The sequence below is a fragment of the Falco biarmicus genome, chromosome 11 (assembly GCF_023638135.1).
Source record: "Falco biarmicus isolate bFalBia1 chromosome 11, bFalBia1.pri, whole genome shotgun sequence".
NCBI lineage: Eukaryota > Metazoa > Chordata > Aves > Falconiformes > Falconidae > Falco > Falco biarmicus.
Window position 1 is genome coordinate 29451634 of NC_079298.1, and position 27685 is coordinate 29479318.

Genomic DNA, 27685 nt, shown 5'->3' on the forward strand with positions numbered 1-27685 from the left:
AAACAGCATCTGTCCGAGGCTGCCGAGGGACTCCAGCTAGACAGAGAGCCGAATTTGGCCAAGACGCTGGAAAGAGTAACTCTAATCTTAAAGTTATTTCAGAAAAAAAAAAAAAAAAAAAAGACACACTGTAAGATGCTTGTTGCTGTTTGGCATCCTTCAGCCTGCTGTTAACTCCCACCACATCTCTCCTTGTCATGACACAGAGATGTCGATCCCCCTGCCCCACCAAAGTCATTTTGACTTCATTGTCAGAACTGGAGACCTTGGGGGTCCATCCCAGCATCACCCTGAGGACCCCAGCACATGGGCTGGGAGGCTGGAGGGGAGCACAGGGCCAGGTCCAGCCATCTCCTAGCTCCATCCTGAGAGGGGACAATCATTAATTTCTCAACTTCATTTAAAAATCAATACCTAGTTCTTGGATGATGTGACAACCTTGCCAGGGTTCCCCCACTTGGCACTCTGATCCCAGCAGCCCCACAGATGCCCTCTTGCCCCACAGCAGACACAAGGAGGATAGAAGAAGGTTTGGGCACAGCATATGGTTCTCTCCTGCCCTTCAAAAGTGATCACTCACCTGCCTGCCTTCCCAAAGATTTTTGGGTATTTTTGGTAAGACCTAGCTTCTGAACAGCCTTGGGTGCACACCATGTGTAAACCACCTGCTGCTAGGAAATGCAGGTGCTCCAGGTCCACAAAAGGAGCTGGGGTTTCCCCACTCCCTTTATTCTGCTGAATTTTGCCACTTCACATGATTTCATCACATTTACTGAACAGGCAGAGACACACAGAATAACCCACTTGAGCCACACTTGGCTAGAATAGATAAAAAGCTAGCATTAGAAAGGTGCATTAGACAGAAAAAGAACTGGTCAGGAAGCTGCAAGGGTCAAGAAGTGGAGCCCAGAAGTGGTGCTAAGCCCCAAACCCAGGCTGCAGAGACCCAACCGAACCACTGGGCAGCAGCTCCTGCTCACCTGGGATCTCGCTGCAGGGGCAGAAGCAGGGAAGAGTGAGCAGAGAAGCCCCCACAAGCAAACTCCCAGGCATGGAGACACCCAGTGGCTTTCCACAAACAGGGCGATGTGGGTGAGGGGCAGCAGATGCCCAATGTGCTGTGGTGGTTTAAAAGCTAGAGCTGGTTTAAGAGCAATAGGGGTATTTCCATGGATGATTTTTAGGCTGCAGGGGTCCGAGCCACTCAAGCTCCTTTGAAAACCTTTGCCCCAAAGTCTCAGGTGCATGTAGTTTACAAGTTAAAGTACAGAGGGGGATTCTTTAGGGATAAGATGAGCAGGTGGTTAAGTAATTGCCAGCAAGAGAAAGCAGAGACCCTACAGAGCACTGCTGGGCACTACCCTAGTGCCAGGCTGCCCAGCCCTGGCCACGGGTTCCAGATTTTTCCTCTTCCTCCCATTTGCACAACTGTGGATGAAGGGCTGAGCAGCCTCCTGGACAGACAGCACTGTCCAAAAACTTGTTTGGCACATTTATTGTGTGTTTTCCTACAATCGCAGAGCTCTACAGCTACACAACTGTTCTCCATTTCACTGATGTTTTAAGCACCTTCCCCTTTCCTACCAGGACGGAGCAGAGGGAGGGCAGGGTTGTGGGCCAGCCTCTGCCTCGGATAAAACAACAACCTCTGCAAAACCTCAGGGCCAGCTCCAACCCCCTGTGAAGCTGGAAAGCCTATGCTCCCACTTCTCACAGCCCTCCAACCCCTCTGCACTTCCAGCCTCCCAGCCCCACCACTCCATCCCATCCAGCCCTACTGCAGGGCAGGTTAGGCAATGTGGGTTTTCCAGGGAGTCAGGAAGCCCTCATCCGGGGTTAAAATCACATTTGGGTTTGTTTTTTTTTTTTTTTTTTAATTAAGGACCCAGAGCAGCTGGGAACTACTTGATCTGCTTTGCAAGTCTCAGTCGTCTAAGCCACAAACAGCCTCCTCTTCCCTACTGGGATCAGGAAGAAAACCCTCCATAGGAACAGCCAGGACATCTCTCCAGGACAGACGGGGAGTCTGGCAGGCAGCTGCAGGGATTAGGTGCACCACTTTGAAGTATTCCTGGAAGCAGCAAGGGTTGGTGCTGAGAAAGTCAGGAGGGTGAAGGGCCCCCATGGTTTCACCTGGCAGGGCCAGATCCTTCCAGCACACTGCAAAGGGCAAGTCCAAAGCCATGCCAAAGTCTGGGGAAAGATGCAATCCAGGGACCTGTGTTGCCCAGGGCTGGGGGAGGCTCTGTGCTCAGCATGGCCAGAGAAGCAGTGCTGGCAGGACTTCAGTTTCTGGTTTTCTAGGAGAGCCCATCCAGGTGGGTGCAAGCAGCAGCCACCGGTCAGAGAGCTGGACCTAGGAAGGGACCAGCTGTGCCACCGAAAAGGGAGGTTTCCAGGGGCATGGTGTGATTTGGGACCAGCACCTCTTCTTCAGCATCACCTCAGCTGCTGGGGCTCAGGCTCCCTGAACTAAGAGAAAACCACTCCCAGGAGAGGATCAAGGACTTGCCCTAACACAAGTCTCTCATCATTCCCATGGCTGTTGGGTTCTTACTGGGAGGACACCTCGGTTAAGAAGCCTCATGTTCAGCCCCTGCATCCACATTTGTCATTAAGAATTTCCAGCTGAAAATTATCCAACACCTGTTATGATCAGAGTAAGAGGGGCTGGATCTCCTCCTCCTGAGCCCAAAGAGAGTTGGGACGAAGATAAGCAGCATTGCTCATTGTCAGCAAGTGACAGCAAGCAGGAGAACTGGCTTTCCTAGAGAGATGAAGCCCAACTGAATTAGGTATCTACTCCCATTGCGGGGAGAAATACTACATGGGTCTAACATATGGTCAGATGTTCAGGAGATACCTGCAGAAGCAGCATGTGGCAGCCTCTGTGTGCAGGGAGGCTGCCACACGCTGCTTCTGTCATAGCTTTCACTGGTCCTGCTGGGAAATCCAGGCCAAACTGGGAGCTGGAGCTCCACAGGGTGGTAATTCCTGGTGCATTGGTGACTGGCAGCCATCGGGTGAGGAGCCACAGCACAGCAGCACTAGGTGGGGAGATGGAAACCTGCCCACAGAGAGCTCAGATGAGCCGGCTGCAGGTCTGGATGGACATCTGAGGCTCGTTTCAACTCAGTCCAAACCACTCCAGTCTCAAAGTCAACTTGGAAGCTACGCTGTTTGCAAGTCTACTTCTTCTGGCAACCAAGAAATAATAAGAGGCCGATACTATTATTTCAGCTTCAGAGGGGTGAATAATCAGCTTTGCAAAGAATGCAAGCTTGGCTGACTGCTGAGGGCTTTGCAGAAATACCCATCGCCCTTTAGCAGGGTCTTTCTGGGGACTGGGCTGCTGAAATTTAGCTGCCCTTGGGTCCAGGCTGGTTAACAACCCTAGCACACTGTCCATGGAGGGTAAAAAGCCAGAGCACCAGGGAAACAGGAGGCCAACCCCAACACGCTTGAGATCCCCAACATTTGGCTCAAATTTGAATGAGCGACTCAGAGACCGAGAAGGGAATGTGGAGAAAACCAGCATTCCCAGGTCCCCAGCATCCCCGCCCCGCCCCCCCCAACAGCTCCCAGCAGAGACCTTCTCTCTGAAGCACAACTCACCAGCCCCAGCCCGGTTTGGTGTGTTCCCAGGGCACAAACTCTTCCCCAGCACCTGCCCCACCTCTACTTTAATAGCCTGCACTAATTAGCCCCCATGAGCCTCTGAGCTCCTCCTGAACATCTCCCTTGCTTTGCAGTGGAGCATTTTCCCTGCTGAGCCCACCTTTTCTTGCTCCTCGCACAGGTGGTGGGATCAACCCTTTTCCTCTCCTAACTTGTTGCTTTCCTTTCTCCCATCCCTCACAGCTGGTCAGCCACCCCCAGCACCCACATAGGGATGTCCAGCCCTCCCTCCCTTCTCCTCTCTGAAGGGAGAACCCCCTGACCCACTTTCAGCCCCGTGCTGGTGTCTCACCAGCCTGGTAGGATGTATGGAGCTGGGGGCAAAACCATCTCTTTCAGGAGAAGTCTTTGTGGATGCTTCCTGCCTTATGTTGCTGCTGAACTTGTGTGTAGCTGCCTAGGCTGACAAAAGGGTCCTGTGGCAGGCAGGGGTCTGCACACAGCATCTGTCTGCTTGGCTCACTGGCCCCTGTCTCTGCTGGGGTCCCTCTGGCACCCCCCGACTGGCTGCATAGCAGCCCCAGGGTAAGCCTGCTGGGCAGGTAGCCCTGAGCCCCATTCTGCTGGCCCCAGTCCCCCTCCCCCCCCCCCCCCCCCCCCCCAAGGCTCCAGCATGGCCCCAGCCCCAGCCAACGCTATAGGACACCTCAGGGCAGTGACACATACGTGGCAGCTTATAGAAAGGATTGGGGAGTCTTTTCCCCCTTTTATTGAAAATGATCATTTCTATTCTAGTGCAAACACTTTACATTTTACATCACAAAGCAAAAGATAATTTACAGGATACACGTCCATCTGGGAACCCCTCCCGTGGCTACATGCGTCAAGCTCCACCAGCCTCATCAATCATCCATCCCTGTCATGCTCAAAAATCCCACTCAGAGGAAATCGGGTACCTATATCTGCATCAAGAAGGGGGGGAGCTGAGAAAACAGCGTTCCTGCAGAGCAGGCGAGAAGAATGTGCCTCAAGACCATTTTCTCCCCTGAATGGTACCCAAACTTAGTGATAACCAGGGTAACCATGGCAACTTCCTACTGCTGCGACTGAAAGTCTACTAAAAACCTGGAGAATTCCATGCTTTCAGGATAAGGCTCTTAATCTGCACATATATTTACATGGTTCAATAAAATACAGATTAAACATACAGGATCATAAAATTTTGCTTTGGCTTGATGGACAACACTACCTGTTGGCTGTGGCCCTCAGCAATTAAGAAACAAACAACAAAACCTGTCCAATTCATCCGGCTGGTCTCCATTTAGGAAATCCATGTAAATGAAGCAAATATTGTCTTGGATGCTCTGGTTTGCATCTTGATGTCACCCAGCTGAAAGGTGATGTAAAGGTCTCACCTGGACTGAGAACAGCCTGGTCAGCTGTGATGGCAATCCCAAGTGAGCAGGCCAACCCAAGGCAAAACCCAACTAGAACTGGAAGTGCAAAAGCTGACAACACCTTCCCGCAGGAGCAGCCCCGTGCAAATCAACTCAGTTCCTCACACAAAGAAAATGAGGAGGGTGAACAAGAGTTTGCGCAGGCATCTATGTGAGCCCCTTCATGGAAACACCATGGTATGGGGATAGGGATGGGTATCCCGGTCCACAGATGGATAACGGGGTACCAGGAGCTTCATGCTCTCTGAACTGTCCCCTTGCTATCTTCAGAAATGGGTGCCTGTACACAGACACCAAAGGAAGTGGCTCAAGGTGATTTTTCTACCGCAGAAAAGGTGAGAAAAGACTGGGGGGAAGCCACAGACCACCAAGATGCTGAAGGAAACAGCTGAAACCTGCAGGGTGGCCACTGGGGCAGCCCCAGGCCACCACGGGGGAGTTTGTTCAGGCTGCTGGTGCTGCTGGGACATTGATGGATCGTGGAGGAGGGCAGCAAGGCAAGGAGAGGGGAGAGCACTGGGCTAAGGCACGCAATGACCGGTTCACCCTCTGAGTAACGTTACATTGCACTGGGTCCTTTTTCTTTCTGGTTGTGCAGGACATGTTCTTCAACAGTTTCTGTTTGCATAGGCACAGGAACCAAGGGTGAGTTTCTAAGTGAAGGCTGAGATTTCCAATGTGATCGCTTGGCTCTAGGAGCTGGAACCACACTACTCATGACAGAAATATTTTGGTTTCGAGACGTTAGCTTCTCCAGACTACTGAAGGAAAGGCCAAAAAAAGGGGATCAAACAGAATGTTACGGATTTTTTAAAACATGGTGCTTGTCCAGCCTCACTTCCCCTGCTGGTGTTCTGTCCGCAAGCATAATCTGCGACTTTTAGCTTTTTGTCCTGGTCACAATTAGATTTCCTTTTTTTTTTTTTTTTTCCTCCCCCCCCGCCTCAAAAATATCCATACAGGGAGAAAAAGAATTCCTGCAGCGACACACACAATCACAAGCACAACTTACACCAGTTTGGATTTGAGGCTTTTTCCCCAGTGTTAGCTCAAATACTTTGGCTGGATTTCCATTCCTCCTCTGCCAGTTTAATTTTCACCTTCACTGTAAAGAGATCCATTTCTCTTTTCCTGCACAACACCGCTTTAGACTAGCAAAGCCCGCTGTCAGACATCTACATGTGCCCAGCGTGTCTGCAGCAAACACCAAGGAGGAGACCTAACCCACTGTACCAGAAGTATCCAGCTTGTAACTGAGCTTTGCTCTCCTTCCCTTATGGTCCAGCCTGGACCACGGAGTAGTTCCGCTACCTTCAGTGGGACTATTCCATGGCAAAGTCCCACTCGGTTTGGGCAGATCTCCTGTGCAAACACTATTTGCCATAAACAAGCCCCCTCCTCCCCCCACATTTGAAAGAGGCAGGCATCATCAGCAACATGAAAGATCCTTATTTCCTCAGGATGCTTACATAGAAGAAACCTCTTTTGGGTTGTATCTCCTCTGCTCTTCATGGATAAAAGGCAATTAGGTCCTAATCAGCTCTCCAGACCCCAGGGGGAGGGCAGCAGGGAGGGAGAGCGCAGGAGAGTGGTTAAAGTGACATGACAAGTCTCATCGGGCAGTTTTATGGGACCTGGGGGGAGATACAGTCTTTGTGTGAGATGCTCCTGCTGGGACACTACCTGTCTTCAGAGGGGCCGGCAGAGACTTTCCTTGGTGATGTCCTCGTGTGTTCCCAAGAGCCACATGAACCTATCTGACTGGGGAGGAGATTCTCGTCTCACTCTATGAAGCTGCAAATGCCCATGGGGAAAATCTGCAAAGGAGCCTGGCTCCCTCCAGTGCCACTTCTTTGGGGCTCCTCTCGGGAAGGTGCGAGCTGGCCATTTCAAGCCTTGCTGGAGGCTACTGGGAAAAGCCCTGACAAGGGTGAGAGAGGCTGCGGCTGCAATTTCAACGCATGGCTCCAGGAACCTGGATGCAGCACAAACATCCCAAACATTTTCAATGGATTTTATTTTGTTTAATAAAAAACACCAACCAAGCTTGCATGTATTATCTTATATATATAAATATATACAGTATATATAAAACAAATGCATCTGGACAACGCCTTTCCCTGTGGCGCAAACTGTAAGGCATGGAAAGGAGTGTCCTAACAGTCCTATTCTTGGCACTACAGAGCGACACCCCCCCCACCCCCCCCAACTACGCCTCCCCTGCTCACACACCCACGTTGGCTTTTCTCTCTTCTTTGGCTTTTCGAGGCAGCAGTGCCAGGAATACTCAAGAAAGCAACGAAGCGCTGCGAAGCCCAAGGTGGTCTTCCTCACATCTCGGACTGGTAAGAGGCAACCCCAGCAGGATGACCCCATCGCGTTGCATTAACGGGCTTCTCATGGACTAGCAGTAACGGCGCTGCCTCTGTGGCACAAGGGACTGGAGGGACAAAGGGTCAGGTGGATACAACGGAAAGCGGTGACCAAACAACTTCTTCTTCTAGGGTGAGCAGGGGCAGGGGGGAGAGGAGCAAGCTTTGCATCTCAGCATGATGGTAGGTGGGACACGTCCTCAGGCTGAGATCGGCAGAGGTTTCTTTTTGCAGTCCCATACAAAAATGGAAACCCAACAAGGGTGAGACTGTCCTTTACTGAAGAAGCTCGTAGTATATTGAGCAGAAGCAATAAACCTGACAATAACAAGAAAAAAAAATGGTGGCATTATCCCAAAAGGAAGGAGGAACCTTGTCACTCACGAGCGGTTCAGTTTGCTCCCAGTTTGGTCCCCATGTTCAGTTCTGGATTAGGGTTGGCTTTTTTTCTTCTTTTTTTTTTTTTTTTTTTTTTTTTTTTGTGTGTGGTTTTTTTTGTTTGGTTTTTTTTTGGTTTTTTTTTTCTTTTCTTTCAGCACAAACAAGTTGCGAAGCAGGACGGGTGCTGTTGTATTTTCTCCTTCTGCAAGGCAGCTGCCTCCAGTCGTTAATTGACTGTGGGCACTTGATTCCTCTGTAAACTATATTCTTTTGCCTTCAGTCTCAGGTTGGCAATACTGTTGGCCATATTCATGCCCTGCGCTGGGCTGGTGTTGGTACACGTGGCAGAGTAGGTGGCCATGGCGCTGTGGGATGGAAAGAGAGAAACATCACATCAGGTGTGGTCTTCACACCATGCAGAGAGCAGATGTGCATCGCAGCGAGGTTACACCCTGGGGTTTCCATACGTGCGGGACCTACTACTTATGTGAGCAGGGAATTAGCACTACTTTTTATTTAACAATGCTGTAAATCTCTCTGCTGCAGTTCGGTTACTCAGGGATATCCAATGCCAAAGCTGGTTGATGTCAATAGGAAAATTTCCATTTCCTATTTTCTAACCCAAAAGGTTTACAGTGAGGTCAGGTTGCCCAGCCTGCTCGTTAGACCATTGTCCTTAAAAGTATTCCCACTGGAAGCAATGTCTTTTTGATGAGAGCAATTGCTGGTTTTATGGCTTGCGAAATCACGTCACTTCTGAAACACATGTTACATTAAAGAAACACTCTGGGAAAAACCCATTTCAACAATTGTGATGCTTTTTGCTTTCAGCCTTTTGGAATGAAAATTTCCACATTTTTTTCCCTCAGAACTTCAGCTGATCATAAAGAACATGCCCTAAAGGCTGAGGGAAAAAAACCAAACCAAAACATCTTTTCTCCCTTCAAATCATGACTTTATTCATGAAAACCATTACTTTTGACAGCGGAAGCTGAACAAAGATCTCTGAGTCCTTTCCCATCCTACCAAAGACTTGCAAATCTGCTTTCCAGACTGCTATAAAATTTGCTTAACCCACGTGTCCCAGCCTTCTGCGAAAAGCAACCCCCCACCCCAAAACCCAGCAAACTACCTGACCTGTTGCATTTCCTATACATATATATATTCCTATATATGTGGGTCCACAGATCAAAACCACTTGAAAAACACCGCATGAACTAGAGACATGCATTTAATGCAGCCAGCGCATTCAGGAGGAGGAAACCACAGATGCTTTCCTGGAGGTGAGCTCAGGTCTGCTGCTGACCCTTTCCACCTGCCTGCCTGGGGGGCTCACACCTGAGGCTCTGGGAAACACTCTCCTCCATCCACAGCCCAAGAAAGAAGATAGCTTGGTTGCTTTTTACTTTTCTTCTTTTTTTTTTTTTAATTTCTTCCAGTGCCAGACCGTGGGCATGCACGTTCACCCCAAAGCGCTGGGGGAATCTCTGACTTCGTACTGCAGAGCTGACTTGCCGAGAGTTTAAACACAACCCAGTGCTGTCTGAGCCCTCAGCCTCTGGGAGATACAGACCAGGTAATACTAGTGGGTCCCCTTCGAGCCCAGATGAGTCCTATTTCTCACTTTAAAATCAGGGGAAATAACTTTTTCAGGAAGGAGTTGTCATCTTTGCATCAGGACCGGTAGAAACACGGCAGCTTACACACACAGAAAGGACGGGTAAAAGGACACCCATCCAGGGAAAAGCACCACAGGTCTCCCCAGGAGGGCAAGCATTCAGGACACTTTGGGAACCTCTAACAGCTACTGGAAGGACACAGAGGATGGACGCTAAAAGACACACATCTAAATACAGGCTCCACCCTGCCCAACTTGGGGTGCATCGGCTGGAGTTCACCAGGGTCCAGGACGCAACGGATGGATCAACATGCCTGGAGCCCTCCCCAGCTGGCCCTGCACCCCCCAAAGTCCCCTCTCCATGGTTGGGTTGGTGACTTTACCCTCTCCTCCCTCCTAAGTCAGCAGCAATGCGAGAAGCCAAATACTGCCTGCAGCAGCATTGCAAAGTTACACAAAGTGTAGAGTTGGGGGCTATTTAAGCTTCCACAGGGTCATCACCCCCCTGTTTCTGTGCTGCTAGAAATTAGAAGTGCCTCAAGGATACTGCAGGTAAGATAAAACAGCAATTTTCAGTCTTGGGTCTAAACTGTCCCCATTCAAAACCAGACTGCTGCCCAAGACTGGTGTAAAACTGCAGGGAGCCTCCTGCTCTCAGCCCCCAGAGCTGGGGGGAAAACGCCTGTCGCCCAGTGAAATCTCTGCTAAACTGAAAATCTCCTGAAACGCTCTTCTTTAGCCAGTTATCCTACAAGGAGCAGCGTGTGAGAAGGCTGGCTCCAAACATCGGTATAGCCGAGGGCTGCTCCAGAGGGTCTCCGGGGTCTAACAAGGGTTGAAGTCACCCTGCTGTCCCCTCCCTCCGCCCCGCTCAGGCACAATCTCCTTCCCCTGCTCAGCTGCCTGCTTTCACGGAACAGAGGAACATCATGTTTCTGAGGCCGAAAATCCTTCTTTCAAATATGGTTTTCAGTGGCCCATGGAGTCAAAGGTTGTTGGAGTGGGAAGTGCAGGCTGACAGCGCAACTGCTAGTCTTGTTTTCTTAGGAACCTAGGGTAAAAAATGTCTAAGCCAAACATTTCAACTTCAAAAAATAACAGTATCTACTCAGCTATCTGTGTGACACAGATCTGTAAATAGTTTTGGTTGACCTGTGGCTGAATATATTTGGAGAATAAACACACGGATTGAAAACCTTCCCCAGATCTAAGAGCAAAACCAGCACCAGCCACACAGCACTGGACGTGGCTCTCCACCCGCGCCCGGACCAGCTGCTCACCGGGGGCTGCTGCGGCAGCGCGGGGGAGATGGGCAGGGGGCACAGGACCATGCAAACACTCTGCACGGCTCTTTCGCCAGGAGTCCAAGACTTTGATAACTCTGCTCAGTTCAAAGCTTTAATGTGGCTGCGACAACCTGGCCCAAGAGCCTGTTAAGGTGAATGCGATTGCTAAGAGATGATTAGAAAGCCTGGGGAGTGTAAAGTGCCTGAGGGTCCTGGAGCACCCCACATTGCAGGAACCAGCTGCTCTGCTCCTCTGCCAGTGTCTCCTACCCCTCTGCAGGGCAGTGGGAGGGTGACAGTCCCTCCTGGATGGCGTGTCAGCCAGTGGGGACTGCTGTAAGCTGCAAATGTCTTTGCTGAAATGTCTTGGCTTAAGACAAGAGGAAGATATCAAGACAGCGAGGAGGCATCTTCGCACCATGGAAGGCACAGCCAGGTCTGGACCTCGGAGGAGGGGGTGGGAGGAAAATCCCTAAGTCTTTCCCTTCTTGCTCTCCTAGTTCGCACAACCCAGATGCTTTGGGCTTCTTGTCGCCCAGTGTGGCCCCAGACAGCCCTTCCCAGTGTGCCCCTGGAAGTTACCTTTGCAGGGTCTTCTCCTAGAAGCCGTTATGAAGCCCCTCGTGTAAACAACATCTTGGGAGGGACGATCTATTTTTAAAAGTGTGAGAGGCAGAAATAAGCCATGAGCATTCGGCAGGGATCTAGACTGTGACCAGAGCAGTCTCAGCAGAGAGGGGAAGGACCTGCGTTTCCCTCCCCTGAACTCCCCACCCAGGCTCCTCCCTGGGATGCTACACCAAGGAGCACTTCAGAGAGGAAGCCTTAACCCCAAAAGGGGAATTTTGCAAGACAGCCATCCTCAGATAAAATCCAAAGGAAAAGGGCCATCAAACTGGTGGTCATCAGAAACATAATTTTCAGTACCTGGAGTGGGTGAGTACCCTGGAGCTACAGGGCAGATGAGGAGGACCCCATGGCACTGAAGCGACAACCTATCAGAAGGCTATGAGTGTGCAGACCTAACCGTGCAAGCAATGTTTGGGGTGCAAGAAGGGGGTCAAGGTAACTGAGGAAAAGAGGTCCTGGGTATGGTGTGGCTCCTGGAAGCCAGTGGAAAGCTAGCTGTGACCAAGCCAGAACAGGAAGAAATCCAGCCGAAGGCTCCAAGGTCCTGACCAACAATGAAGCCACTGTGCTAAAAAATGCCCACCAACCTCATTTTTAACTGCCTACAAGCCAGCTGGCTCCCCACAAACCAGCACATCCTGTGGATCTTGCATCCACACCCAGTTCCTGCTGGGCTGTGGATGGCACAGAGGAGGACAGGGAAGCCTGCAACATGCATGGACGTCCCAGATCCTTTGAGCAGGCTGGGGCTGGTTGCCACATCTGCACTTCTTTCCTGCCAGCCCTTAAAGCAGTGCTGGCCACAGGAGGTGGCCACCGAACACCAGCCTGCCACCCAGAGACACTGGTCCTTACTGCGGGCAAGGCACAGCACAACGGCACGGCTCGTTTGCACACACGCTTGTGCTCCAGCAGCTAGAAAGAAATTGCTGAGGGAGGGATGGGGAGCAACAGGCATGGAGCGAGTTCCCAGCCCTTCCTTGCATCCCAACCAGTGACAGCCAAGGGACAGCCACGGAACTCCCTCTTCTGGCCACTGTGTGGTGGCTGAGCCTCCCCAAGCGCTCTGCTGTCACCTCCCATGGATCTGTGTCCCGCGGAAAGGCTTCTTCCTTGCTTTAAACTGGATGCACTCGGGAAGCAAGTGCAGCCCCTTCCGTTTCCATCTATTTCTACCTGATCCTCTTTCCAAAATTCCTGAATTGCAGAGAGAGACGACCAAAAAAGAACTCGCAACCTCCCAGGGAGCCGGCTGCCAGAAAGCCACGATGATGCTCAACCAAGCCCCCCTTGCAAGCCTGGCCGTGGATGGAGTGGGATGGGAACAGGTAAGGAAAACCAGTGGGGTGGTCAACCTGCTGTATCCTCCAGTTGTCCCAGGTGAATACAAATAGCCCACGTGTCTGAGGGCTGCTCTCCGACTGCTCTGTGCTATGCCAGGAACTGGTCGGCCCCAGAGGGGTTATTCACGCACCTGTAAGGCGAGGCGGTACCCCAGGAGAGATAGTCGGTGGGTCTCGGAGCTGGGCGAGGTACTATGGGCTGCTCCACTGCGGTCACGTCCCCTGAGTAGGATTTGAGCAGAGAGGCATTCTTGCTGGCCAGCATCGCCCTCTCGTTCCGGCGAAACTTGGCTCTCCGGTTCTGGAACCACACCTGGGGTGGGAAGCACACAGACACACCAACCATCGCAACCAGCTCTGCTGCGGCACTCACTCTTCCACCACACCACCTCTGCATGCTGGCCAAGACGGGACTCTGTAAAAGCAGGCTGCTCTGGCACGCCTGTCACTGGAAACTCTAACAAGACAGCCCGTATGTTTGTGCTGATAAAGCCCTCACAGGAGGAACTAGCTCGGTGAGGTCCCTGTGGGACCAGGTCTGTCCTGTGCTGTAGGCACGTCTGTTCCATGGTCTGCTTTGACCTGCAGAAGGTGCAGGCTTGCAAGCTAAGAGCTGAGCAGCTCAAGATAACGTGAGCAGCCTGAGCACAGGACATCCAACACCTTGGCCTTGAACAAACCATACAAACACGTTTGACCAGGCAGCTGGCAAGTATGGTGGCAGGTCAGTCCTCCTCAGGGCATGGCATGAATACGTGACCCAGAGGCTTGGTGACCCTAGCGTGCCATGGCAGACCTCGAAGATTTCTGCTGCCATACAGGAACGGCCCGATGACCCCCCCCAGGTGAGATCTGTCTAGATACATGCCATGGTGATTACCTGAACTCGGGCTTCAGTGAGGTTGACTCTGCGTGCAAGGTCTTCCCGTACAAAGGCATCGGGGTAGTGTGTCCTCTCAAAGACCCTCTCTAGTGCCTGGAGCTGGCTGCTGTTGAAGGTAGTCCTGTTCCTTCTCTGCTTTCTTTTCTTCTTTTCTTCTGAGTTCAGCTGATCATCTAGAAGAGACAATTGAAGATGTGAAAGGCTAGAAAGCTAAGAGCCCGCAGCGATGGGGTGAATAACCTCAACGGTTTCAAGGTGGGAAGGGCTTAGGAAGGGGCTTGCACAACTTAAACACCACACCTTAACCGCACCGCATTAGTCCCCACATAAGAAGGAGGTGGAAAGCGCATCAACCCCAAGCATTTATTTCCCAGCTTAACTGTGTAAGACTGGTACCAGCTCTCTCAAGCTACCCGACGCTTCCTTACCTCTAAAAACCAAAAAAAAGTCCGAAATGCATCTCCTCATTCCTGATCATCCCAGAAACCTTTTCTGACCATAAAGAATTATGGTTAGATGTTTCTAACCCTGTTATCTCCGCTTCAGACTTCCAAGGAATGCCCTTAGTAGGGCATAACACAGCCCTCTGGGATGAGCACAATCCTGCGCCAGCTCTTACTGTGAGAAAGGGTGCCTGTCTCCGAGTAAGGAAAGCGCAAGGAAGCAGCTATTACTCTGGGCTTGAGTACAGCCAAGGTAATGCTGTTCTCAGTATGTAGCTCCACTTGGCTTAAATGACAGCTGCATTCTCCTATCCTCCCCGCATCCAGACCGAGAGGCGTCAATTCGGGCAGAGAAGGGGATCTGTAAACAAAGAGGTGTCAGACAGTGGAAACGAAGCATGACTGATACGAGCCTGATACACTTGTATGCTTGCAAGCCAAGGACATGGGAACACAGTCAGGCTACATGGATAGCATTGCAATTGGGAAGCAAGAACCCAATAAAAGAGAGACTGAGCATCAGCAGGTTGGATACCGTTGACTGAAGCACAGCTGTGCACTCACCAGCACCCCCCTTGCCTTGCCCAGGCCAGCAAGGCGGTGAGCAACAAACTGTGCACCCCACAGGAGCGCATATTACGTTGTGCCTGGTTTGTACTTATTCCAGCAACAAAGCAGCACATCAGACGGAGTCATGTGTACCACTGCTGGCTGTGCCCACAGTCACTGGAGCAACATCGGTGCTATTGACTATCATCAACTATGAAATGGCTTTTCTTAGCAAAGCTGCTCTGCACCATCTCTCCTTTTTCCAGCGCTGCTGCACATGCCAATGTAGCAGCAGTGATGGAGCTATTGATGCATGGGTGCTCGCAGGTATTGGCAAGCACCTGCCAGTTTTGGGTTTGAACACTCTTTATTAGGACAAGCTGGAGGCCGCGACACTGCTTTTACTTCTACCCCACCTGTACCGAAGTACGTTCGCTCGTCACCCCAGCCACAGCCCAGCGAACACTTCAGTCACCGTGGGAAGCCCCGGCAAAGGAAGGGAAGAGCCAGGCACCAGCCTGCCAGGGTCGAGGCCACCACTGCCTCCGTAGAACAGGGCTGGTACGCCATCGCCTTCCACTCCTCCCTCTTCCAGTGCTCCAGTACGTCTGGGGTCCCACCAAAACCACCAAGGCTTCTCATGCAGCCCCAGCCTTCAGCACTGCCAAGTGCACCAGGCAGAGCCCCAGGTGGGCAATGTCAGCGTGGTCCCACTGTCTTACGTGGAACAACAGTGGTTACATCTGAGAGGATCTGAGCCAATATACAAGTCAGTATGCATTAAAATACATTGATCATTGCATCTATAAAAATGCATGTGCTAGCAAATTATATTTTAAGTTAATCACCATGCACCTTGGCCCTGGTGTTGAGTCCATGGGCTTGACCTGCTACATACAGTTGCTGAATATCCCCTCAACAGTCCTTGCTTTTGCCATCTACAAATATGACAGCTCCCCTCATCCCCCTGTTCTCGAGGGGGCATGTAAGGCACCGGGAGAAGCTGACAAGGAAATTAAAGTCTATGGTTGTTGTTCTCACCACCTGTTTGTGTTTCTTTTCACAGCCCATCTGCTAGCAGTTACTGCACCTGAACGCCTTTGGAGCAGGGCCCATCCGTTTGGGAACAAAAGGACATTCCTCTGAAATTAAAGCAGGTTTTTCAAATTCCTGCAGGTTTACAGCTCTTCCATCTCCAACCCTTCCCCAACAGCCTGACAGTCCCCAGCAGACTCCATTCCAGCCTGGGGATTCCTGGGTGCAAAAAGACATTCTCGGTCTTCCTGTGTCTGAGAGGAACCGTTTGGAGACCCATTTTTAACAAGCCCACTGAATCGTAAAGCTGAGCTGGGAAGGGACTGGCAGAGGCAGGAACGTGCCTGAAAAACAAACGTGTGCAAGAGTCCCAGGGCATTAAAACAAGGTTACAGGCGAATCCGTCCTGCTTGGGTGGCGGGAGGCGAAGCAGAGCCACAGAGGGATGGGATTTAACTGCTGCTTGTTACACCACACGTGTGTTTCTACCTGCTGGGGGGTTTAGCGCTCTCACAGGGTCCGTCCCTCACAAAGAAGCAGTGAAGTCCTGCACATTCCTCTCCCGACTCATCATCAAAGCCTTCACAGAAAGGGTCAGCGACTTCCCCCGGCTCTACTTGCAAGCTCCGGTGTAGTTGCGCTGCCATGCACCATGCACCACAGCAAACAGCACTGAACGCGCCTCGGGCACGATCATCCCTCGGAACGGCACAGACACGGCGAGGCCAACATCAACATGGGTGTTCAGCCACCTTCTGAGTTATCCATTCAATGCTGTTTTCTGATCTAAACCCTGCCTACGTGGATGGGACGAACAAATCAATAAAAGCCTTTGGGACACCTCGGGAACCCCCTCCAGGGCTTTTAAGCATCAGTTCCTGCCCAGAAGACAACACCCGGCTGGAGAGAGCACAAGCCCAACACTTTCAGGCTGTTGCTCAGACCCTGCGTGACAGTTACACATGAGGAAGGGTGAGCACATCACTCTGGGGAGCAAGAAGAAGGGCCAAAGCTTGTAAAACACTGGAGAACAAGAATGCCTCCTGCCAAGCACGTTAACACAACTTGCCTGGTTTCCTCCCAGTGTAAAGCGAGACACCGGTGATTCACAGCTCACCTCGTAATTACTGGACCCAAAAATAGCAAGGCCAAGGAATGGAAAGTCGCAGGCAGTGGCCGTGTTGCAGTGACTCATGGTCGGGTCACGGCTGGCTAACGCACCTACAGCACTGGCTGGCACGGAGCGGGGACGTGAGTCACCCCCTTTTTCCAGGACATGGCTGGATGCAGGTGTCGACCTGTAACGGGGGGGGGTGCGGGGGGTGTGTGTGTCGGGATGCTGGGATCTCCTTTTGCTGCACTTCTGGAACGGCACAGCACAGCTAGATCCAAATGTCTACAGGAGTTACTTGGGTAGCAGGAAAAAAAAAATAAAATAGCCGTATTAGCCCAGAGCACTGCTGGGTTGATCACTTGTTGCGTTTTGCCATGCAGACATGCCATATGTTGATTACAAACTGCTAATGAGGGATTGCAGGCACCTAAACCCCAGATGTCTGCAAATGTCACCTTGCTCACAGCAGTCACTGGCTGCCTTCAACATGTCAGCAGGGTATTCTTTTTTTTTTTTTTTCTTTCCCTTGCCATTATTCCTTTATCAGAAAACAACGCTGAACACTGAAAAATAGTATTTCTAAACAGTGTTGACAGCACTAGTGACTGCAGTCAGCAGAAACTGAGAGAAGAAGAAAACAGCTCTAAAGCTTTTTAGATGGGTCAGAAGTCTTTCATCAACATTTTTTAATCAGAAATATTTTATTACGAGCAGCGTTCTCAAAAGCTGAGCTGCTTGCAAATGCATCCCCTAGAGAGACTGAAACACACGTTCTCCTCTCAGGAACCCGATGCTGGAAAATCTGGGAATTTCATTTCAAATTCCCAACCTTTCATGTTGGGCTGGGGGATTTTGTTTCCTGTTTCCACATTTGCGTTTTCCTGTGTTATTTCTGCATTCACCCATGACACACAAATCCTGCTGTCATACATAAAACGCGCTTCTAGGATGCACCAAAGCATTTTCAATCGCTTCTAAATTATATGAAACATGCCGTTCTTTCCCTTGCTCATCCTGGCTCCTCTCGCAATGAGGCAGATTCACACCCGAAGACTCTCTGACCTATGCTCCCCACTGCCCAGCGGCTGCCCTGGTGCCTGTGACTATCACCGGGCTACCATCGGACGGCTCTCATTGGGATGCCACATTGAAAATAAAATGCATTATAAAGCAAAACAGAGTTGAGAACTAAACGCCTACTACCTAAAAGTTACAAGGCCAGTGTTTTTTCCACCAGTACTTGCAACCACAACATATTTTGGATTTCCACTTTGCAGGAATGCTTGTGCATACTTGCTTTCATTCCAGGTCAGAACAAAAACTAATTTCCAGATGGGATTGACATTGTGTGGGCAGTTTTGAAAAGTTTTGACCAGTTCCATTAAGTCCAGAACCAGCTAGTATAGTACATTAATTGGATCTGAATTGAAAGTAAGCAATTGGATTTAATTAAGGGAGGGACGGAGACATTTTACCACAATTATCATATACTGTAAGGCAGGAAAGATTTGTCACATCAGTTATATAAACTGCAAACTGAAAAAGGATTCCAGGAAGAAAATAAGGAATCGCACTATAATCACAGACTTCAAAATAAGAAGTTACCGCTGAAGTTTGAACACAGATTAAAGAAAAAACAAGACAAATTATTTCACAGGGAAAAAACCCACAATCTAGAAAGCAAAACCCCAGCAACTAAAAACTCTTAAAATAAAAAAAAAAGATTCTGCAAGCAAAAAAAAAAGAAAGTTTTCTTCAGAGTGGTGGTGAAAGGGAAAAGAACAGAAGGGAGAGGAACAGGCTTTTTAATTGGGTTTAAAGTTAAAATTTAAGAAGTTTGAGTAGAAAGAAATATTTCCGCAGGTCGCCCCTGGCTCCAGGCAGGCTCCTCTCCCCAACATCACCTGTCCACGCAGTTACAACCCTTTGCAGGCTCTTGTTCCAGTTTTATTTCCGCTCTGCTTTGCTTTGATTCATTATATCCCTCCAAAATATTGCAATTCTTTGGGTGCAGGGCAGCTTTGTCAACTTACATCATAAAAAACAAAAACCAAAACCCAGACCCATAAGGTTTAATCAAAGCTAAAACAAGGTGCCAGGAAGGGGAGCAGGAGGCAGGAACGAGGACGTACAAAATCCACTTGATGGCAAAGCCCTGTCCCAACCGATCTGAGTCGGGTCTCCAGTGATTTTCCATTTGTGCAGGATGCTGGAGATGAGCCAGCGCAGGGCAGCCCGGGGGCAGGGTGTCCCATCACCATCACTTGCACAAAGATGGGACCATACCCCATCGGGAAGAGACAGCAGACACCAACAGCGCTCGATGCCGAGCCCCACCGCAGCAAGATTCACCCTAAACGACACAATCTCAACCTGAAAAGCCACTTTACAGCCTGAAAACATCACTTCAGCAGAAAATGGGGAAAAGCCTCGTACCTCTGTTTTCCCTCAGCTTGTTTTCCATGTCTTTGACCAGGCTGGATGGCCAGGCCCATCGCTGGTTTTGCAGCTTTCCTCCCCGAGCATCGCCTGGAAGGATGCTGCTCCTCCGTGCAGCAGGAACCCATCGCTCAGGAGCATCCTTCATCTTCGCCAGACGCGAGCAGGGACACAAGAGAGGTGAGGGAACCTGCACGGCTAAGATTCTGTGCTCAGGGCTGCCTAAAGTATGTTTCTAAAAGCTCCCAGGAGAGAATGAACTCCAGTTTATACGTATTTCCACGCATAAAAAGTATTTTCAAATGGCAATAAGGTTTAACATCAGGGTACAGAAATGTTAACACGGCGAAGCTGTAGCTACCCTACACCAGACATCATGAATGTAGGCAATATGGAATGAAGATGACACTTAGAAGAAAAATAAATACATTAAGGTAGGACATGCCTATCAAGCCACATACTGAAACTAGCCCTGACAAGCAGCGATGCCAAGCCCAGCTGTACGACCGCGCTAACAGCAGGTTTGTATTTATGATTACAGGTCAGACTATTGGAGATTTCTGAATTATCATTTTTTTCCCATGACACAACATCGGCTGTGCTTTTTTCCTAACCTTCGCTGTTTATTTGTTTGCTTTTTGTGCGCCATCTGTGCACAAGACCTCAAATTATTTCAGTTATACAGAAGGTTCAAGTATCTGAAGTTCCAGTTTTGTTAAGATCACCAGGAACACAGGGGAAAAAAAATTAAATAGAAAACAAAGAAACAGATGCTATACTTCTTCTAAAAGCCTTCACTTTTTATTATCTCAGAAACTAATCAGGTTCAATTTTTGCACATAAAAAATGAGCACAGAACTCCAGACAGGCAATACTGAATTTTTCATATAAAACTCAAGTTTTAATATTAAATGGAAAAGCGTGGGTATTTTCAGCATTACCCATGGGACTATGGCAGATCCTCTCTGAAGCGTCTGCAATGTGGAACCTATCAGGATAATTTTTAGCTGACCGCATACAAACAATTACATATCATTACAGAGCTGTGAATAACTTTTGCATGGATAGCGTGCCTACGGTCTCCCGTCGCACTCAGCTCTGCCTGCCAGAGCCAGGGAACTCGCTGAGGTCCTGCACAGCCGTGGCTTCACCAGTGCTGACAGTGACACCCTTGCTGTCCTCCACCAGGACAGGCGCTGGAGCAGAGGGACCTCCTGCCTGTGCCATGGCCAAAAGGGAGATTTCCAGGTGGGTTTCAAGGTGTGGGACCAGCCGGTGCCTCTTGCCCACCAGGAATGAGGTCTTAGGACTGTTTGCCTTCCTGGTGGAGAGCCTGTGGACACCTCCAAGCTCCTGGTTTCTAGCATGCAAAGTCTTCAGCTGGACTTCCCACGCACCGCAGAGGCACCCCCCGTGCTCTGCTCTGCACTTTTGTGGGTCCGCAGAGCTGGGGATCAGGTGCCCCTGTGACCCCAACCTGCTCTGCTCCTGACCCACAGACAGAGCAGCATGAGCTCCTCCCTAGCAGCTCAGAGCCCTGTCCTACGACAAATGTAAAACAAAACTCCTTTTCCGGGTGGTTTCAGCTCTGGTGCTCTGCCTCTCATCTGGTGGGAACCTGCAGAGCACATGGGCAGTTATAGCGGCTAAGATGTGCATCCTCCCTAACCACGTCAACATTCCCACTTACTGGAGTTGACAGAAGAAATCATGTTTGGGGGGAAAAGAAAAAGTAATCATGACCCAATGGAAATCCAGACAGTCTCTGTGGAAAGACATGATGTTTGAGTGTTAATTACTGGGACAACAATGTTTGCGGGGCAAAAGTATACATCCTTCTCCAGAAATTGGTACAAAGCCACTGAAAGTCCCCTTAGATCCCACAGACTAGTCAGCAACAGCTCTGGTTTTCTATTCGCTAGGGTTTTCCTTCTGGGCATCCTACAGCTCGTAAGGCACACGGCTTAGTCCTGCTCTTCTAACAAGCCTTTCCGCCGGGTCTTGGGGTCAGAGTGTTCCCATAATACAATAAGCACTGTATGGATCTCATAAGCTCCAAGGCACAGTATGTTATGTGTTTGGAATTCCTTGTATGCTTTTATACTTTGTTCTACATATTGTAATTTTTATATGCATTACCACATTGATCCTCGGAAAATTAATTAAAAAAAAAATATAATCAAAAGCAAACACATATTTTAAAAGCCTGCCAGCGGCAAATCATGTTCTGTGAGACTGCACTTTGTAACTGACAAAGAGACCAAACCACCAGACCGTGGCAGCGATCCAGTGGGGTGGATTTACCAGGCTTGGGAGGGGACAGGATCCAAGGGGGGCTGTAGTCCCGACCCCCGACACCCCCCCCCCCCCCCCGAAGTCCCTCGTTAGGGCAGCTGATGCTGATGCTGCAGAAGCATTGGACCCATGACAGAGGAGCAGAAATGCAATCACACAGCCAACCCCCACCACCATACCCAAAGGTATCATATCCAAAATGGGTCTGTGCATCCCAGCGCAGCATCCAGATGCAATGATGTCCAGCTGCTGGTGCCAATACGACCACCAGAGCTTCCCTGGAGAGCTGGAGCATCTCAGCCTTCACCGCCTCTTCTTCACTCTTGGCTAAGACCCAGGATTGGTGCATTTGGCAGGGCTGAACATGTGTGAAGTCATGGCTTTGCAAGGTCAGGGGTATGGCTTCCAATGCCCACATCCTCTTCCCGTCAGCTCCCCTTCCCATGCCATGTGTCCTGATGTTTCATCTTAGGAATGACATTCATGCAGCCAGGCCCAAACCTCCAAACCTCCACCCTACCTACCGCTCCATCGGTATTTTCTCATTTCCAAAGCCACCTATCTACGCTCTTGGCCCCTCCCTGCCCCAGTTCATGCCAGAGAGCATCTTTCTTCTCTCCGCTCTGGCACCCTTCCTTGTCCTTTCTACAAAGGCTTGAGAAGCCGAGCTGTGTAACACTGCCTTTAACGCCAAGGTGCACGTGGGGTACATCCAAACCAGCACAACGGCTGAGACTATTCTTCTGAAGAATCACTGCTGCTCTCAGCCTGACCGTGTAACGAGACCTTCCCATGCAGGAGCAGGCTGCTACACTGCGAGTGCCAGTATCCATGTCCACCTGGACACCACCAGCTGCCCCAGAGACAGTGGCCCCTTCCAACCCAAGCCATTCCATGATCCCATGATTCCACGATCACGACAATTAGGCAAGGACAGGTTATTAACCTATTTTCCACACCGATATCCCTCCGCAGCAAGCTCCATAGGATTACATGTTATACAAAAGGCACACAGTATTATTTCCACCTGCATTCCTGTTGGATTTACCTGGTGTCCCCTTTCTCTTTACATACAGAGGTGACCCACAGACCTACAGCTGGACGTGAACCGCAAACAGGTGTCACCTACACCCCAGGTTTCAGGAATCAGTACGCCCTTTGATGCCAAGCTGCTGGGACAAGGATTTAACAACAAAATACAGAACATGTTAGGGAGCCTCCTCCACTTTAGGGACCAAGCACGGAGTGGATTTTGATTCCTTCTATAGGAAGGAGTCCCTAGGACAGAGCAAAAACGATGCTGGTGCTTGGGCCAGGGGTTAATGGGGTGTACTGGAGCTAGGAGCACAACACAGACAATTCCACAGCTGCTCCAGCCCTTCGGGATGGTACACAGCAGCCTTTCCAAGGTCTCTCCAGCCCTCAGTGTAGCCCCTGAGACCAACACCAATAAAAACTACTTCCACTTTCTTCTGATGGCCACAGACTCAGAAGGCTGAGCCTCCTTGTTAGTACTCACGTAGGATGCATTAGCCAGAAGCCATGAAGGGGGACTCTGAAGTCCCCCTCCCACTGCACCTGAGCTCTAGGCAATACCACTTTCATTACCTTTTCTCTTGTATTTAAGAGAAGCGGCAAAAATCCTCATAAACTTCAGCTAGAAAAACTTTGTAATGGGGAAAATCAGAGATATTTTTGCAAGAAGCAGATGAGTGTAAAAAAAAAAGGGGGGGGGAGGGGAGAAGAAAAAAAAAGAGGGTTTTGCCAAGACAGAAAGAGCTGCTTTGGGGGAGATATTTTTCAGTCCATATATATGTTGCAGATGAACCACTTGGCATTTTGGGCCTTTCAGCTGGCTCATTTCCCAATGCTGCGGCAGCCACAAGAGCCTGTGAACGTTACCCAGCAATCTCCCGCCCGCGCCGGGAAAGACTGACTCAAGCTGACCAGCTTCATGAATGTCTCCGCTTGTTCAGGTCCCTGCGGAGGCCCACCGCGCTGCTGAGAAGTGCCGTTATTAAACAACCCCATCCCAACTGGATCTGGAAATTCACTTGGATGTGTTGTTTTGGTACGCAGGACCCAAACGAGCGGACAATGATGGGGGCGGGGGACGCGCACACCAGCTGGCCCCACCGGTAGGCAGAAACACGGTTCTCAATGGATATTTCATCTGTTTGCTGTTGAAATATCCAGGATCACAAACTGCATGGCACAGAACGACTGTGCCAGGACCACGGAGCACCACAGGCTGGAAGAAGGGGAAGTGCAAATGAGGGTGACAACATCAAAACCAGCTCTCCAAAGGCTGCGCTCCCCTTTCATTAGCGTCCAAGAATAAATGTGTTTCGACCAAATCAAACCACCACTGCCATTGTCCCTACCAAGCAAACTGGACTGGAGCTGCAGCAGAGCTTCTTTTAGAAATCCAGGTTTTGACCACTAATGCATTTTATGGGTCCCTCTTGATCACAACTGGAAAAATTATGGCATCAGAGATCCAGAAATAACAGACCTTGACCCTGGCTGACAGCATCCAGTCCACCTGCCTTTTCCAAGGGCTGAGCATCCTGACCAGGAGCGCGCTCTTTGAGTGGGGGATAAAGGACCTCTACATCCCACATTGCTACGGGACGCAAAGGGGATTAGAGCCTGTAGGGCCACTTCAAAACAACTCTTGCTCCTTCCCAGGTCCGTAGTGAAAACCTGCTCTTCTAAGGCCAGGGGACAGGGAGGAGGAACAAGGCTGTTGCTGGACTCTGGGGGATTTCTGCGGGACACAGGGGCATTCCACAAAACAGAGGAGGCTGGATGGGATGGACCACGGGCTCCGGCATGCTCCACGCCCTGGCTCTGTGGGATGCGAAGGGCAATCAAACCCACCTCCATCCTTAGTCTCTTCTGGATGGCGAATGCATTTCGCATTAGCTAATAAATTGCTACATCTTATGTTTCTTAGCCTGCTGGAATGATGAATATTTTGTAATGTATTTTGAATGGTTCTCTGCCAGAGTCAAACAATCATCTAGAGATTTTAAATCAAAAGGCTGAAAAATGGAAACCTCTATTTCCACAAAGTTCACTGCAGTCTGAAAAGCACAATTCCCAGCAGAGGAGGCAGAATAATGATTGTCAGGGCTCCTGCAAATTGGGGCAAACGAGGGGATATGTTGGAAACTACAATCCCTAATACAAAGTAATCTTTGCCTCCAGGTGATGAGTATTTTATAGGATATCTGCTTATTGCTGCCCTTAATCTGGGTGAAATGTCACATACTCTAACCTAGAGGATCAGACAATTGAGGTGACCTGTACGGAGACACAGGGTATCTCAGCCACAAAACACTGCTTTTGGTTTGGTGCAGGGCGAGCAGACAAATGCTGCCCTTCTAGCACAATTTAACAGAATTTAAGCCTTTTTAAAGGCTTGAGCTAACGAATCACATCCATTGCCAGACTAGCCACATCCTCACCTAAGAGAGGAGCATCCCAAAGCCAGCAAAAGAACCGATGACTCACCCAGGGTAGCACAGGTGGAGAAAGACGACTAATGCACCCGTGCTGTGCCCCGTTGTCCCCCTGCTCCATGCGCTGCATCCCGCCAGCTGCAGGAGCCCACAACAGTTCACGTACATCATCAGTCACCAGGCAACGAGGGCTGAGCAAGCTCCGCACAAACCCAACGCTCAGATGGAAAGTCTCCATCGATACAGGAGACCATAAGTGGTCTGGTCTCATCGGAGCAGCCGCAGATGGAGCGGGTCCAAGAAATAAGCTTCTTTCTCCCCCGTGGAGATGGGCTGTCTAGACACATTGGCAAAGCCGTGCTGCCGAGTTTGTAGTGCTGCATCCTTCTTGTATACAGCCTGTCAAATACAGCAAATTCCTGTCCCCTGGCCTGTTAGCATGGGCATTTTTTCAAACTTCCTAGTGTCAGTCATGTCCAGAAATGCCAATTACATTTAATGAGAAATTTTCAAACAGATTTTTTTTCCTCCCCCTAGGAAAACATTTTTTTTTATCAACCCTCTGGCAAAATAACTTGCTGGTTATTTCATTATGTATATTTTTACTAACAATTAAAGTAAAAATAAGTCAAGTACAAAGTATTTGTAAGCCAAGAAACACTAATATGTGAATATGAATTGCAATGGAAACCTGAAAAAAACACGTTCTCCAAATAATTAAAAACACCCTGTTCAACAAAACCTATGGGAGTTAGGTGATGTTTTGCACTAGGAAAACAATGAGGTCTGAGAATATTTAGAGAGAACATGCCTAGCCCCAGGGCCACTTTCAACGCAATATGTAAGTGTAGGTTTAAAACCATCCAGATCAAAGCCTTCCTGAAATAAGTAAATCACCTTCCACCAGATTCCAGATTACAGGGGTGATCAGTGTATAGTGTCCAGATCTCTCCACCATCGGAGGTCCTTAAAACGAGCTACAGGAACACGTGTCAGGGCTGGAGCAGGTCAAACAGCATGTGCAAATTCAGTGTTGCCCTGGGGTAGAGGTGGACTGATGACTCAGCTTCACCAGTTCTCTGCCAGATGTGCATCCCTGGAGCCTGCACCACGCTCCCAGCTCTCGTTGAAGCTGTGTTTGGGGGAAGAGCTTTGGGAGATGGCAACAAAACCTGCAAAAAAGCAAAGCTGGGGACAGCAGACAGAGGAGCAGGGTGGGATCTGGCAACCAGGGAAACTCGCTGGCTCCAGCTTTCTCAAGGACTGTGGGCAAGCCAGCCCGCTCCTCTGTGCCTCCGTTTCCTCCCCTGCTTCGCCTGGCCTGTCTCTTTAGACATCCCGCTCTTGGAGGACACGCTGTGCCACACTGTCATAACACATCTAGTAGTCCCGTACTTACAGGAGTGCAGACAAAAAGCAAATAATTTCAAAATAAATCAGAAATGGCATGCATTCGCATTACAATCATGCTATCCATGCTGTTGAGTCTCACAGCATGGAGAATAAATTAACTGCAAGTAATTAAAACACTTTCAGTGTATGGTATGAAGGTACACAGCAGCTATTTCATTTCAGCTGCATATGCAAATGCTAGCTGGTGTATTTGTGAGTACTGCAGACCGCATTACTTAGCCATGGTCAGTGCCAGCAGCAATGTGAGGCTCCACATCGATGCTGCCTCTGCTTTTAACCCTTTGCAGAAAACCTGTCAGTTTTGATTCATAAATGAAGGCAGATGGACCTATTTCAGATTTGCGGTGCTCCAAAGAAAGGTTTAACGGTGCCCCAGCAGCTGACGGGCACCACCACATCCCTGTGGGCACCTCCCCAGGCCGATGAGGCACACTGCTCCTGAAGCTCAGGCTCGATTCCCTCTGGGTCAGCCACAGCATCGCCCGCATAGGGCCTCAGGTCACCCCACTGCTGCAGCTCCCCCAGCCTCACCAACCTACTGAACCATCATCCCGAGGCCTGGATGTCTGCATTGATTTAGACAGAAGCAACCATGGGATGAGCTTTTCCAGAAGCTCCACCAACAGCATCCTGTCAGGGGGCTTCTGAAATCATCTTGTCCCTAGGAAAGAAAGCTCAGCTGGTCCTGGCTGCTCACAGAAACCTTGAGCGCCTTCAGCTTCACTTTGGAACCTCCACCAACCTCTACAGTCACAGAAGTGAGTGTGCAAGTGACTCCCTGTCAGAGGTGGCTTCCTCCCTCCTCTTCTCGTGCAGCTCTCCCTACATCTCCCAGAAGGGGGTACCAGGAATGGCCACCACGGCTCAGGCCAAACGCCCTCTCCTGCCAGCCCCAGGGCCCAGGCATGTCTTGGAAGTGCTGGCAGCAATGCCGAGCTGGGACTGGCGAGCAGCCGTGAGCAGCCAGCCACGAAGCTCCTGGCCACGGGCCACTGCTAGCCCACATCCCTGCAGGCACAGCCTCCAACCAGCCCTGCATCCCAGCCCACTCGCACCGGCTCTCCAGGCTCTCCCTCAGTCACAGAACTGGAATTCAAATGAAAAGACTGAAATCCCAGCATGGGAATCCAGTGTCCTAATATGCCAACAACTGTACCTGCAGCCTGGACAGAGCCTGGATTTTCTGAGACAGGTCAGCTGGGAATACCCTTCAATCCTTGGCACAAGGGACACTACGGGGTGGTGCTGGGTGGACCCAAACATCCCCCCTGCAGGTCCTGGAACACGCAAATTGCTACGCAAAGACCACTGCCATGCAACATGGTGTAACAAAGATCAGAGC

The 27685-nt window shown here is 50.1% G+C and overlaps 1 protein-coding gene across 2 annotated transcripts in view; it reads right to left on the reverse strand.

Annotated features, from left to right (window-relative positions):
* Positions 1-4386: 4386 nt before the first annotated feature.
* The window catches only part of PRRX1 (paired related homeobox 1), a 43138-nt gene continuing 19839 nt past the window's right edge, over positions 4387-27685 (reverse strand). The window contains exons 2-5 of one of the 2 annotated variants that reach the window (XM_056356539.1): positions 13586-13761; positions 12837-13018; positions 11315-11383; positions 8057-8193 (exon numbers count right to left, since the gene is read on the reverse strand). In XM_056356539.1, the coding sequence (XP_056212514.1) occupies positions 11332-11383; positions 12837-13018; positions 13586-13761 (410 nt within the window). In that variant the 3' untranslated portion in view covers positions 8057-8193; positions 11315-11331. Of the gene's footprint in view, positions 8194-11314; positions 11384-12836; positions 13019-13585; positions 13762-27685 lie in introns of both variants that reach the window. The other variant, XM_056356538.1, reaches the window with a different exon arrangement.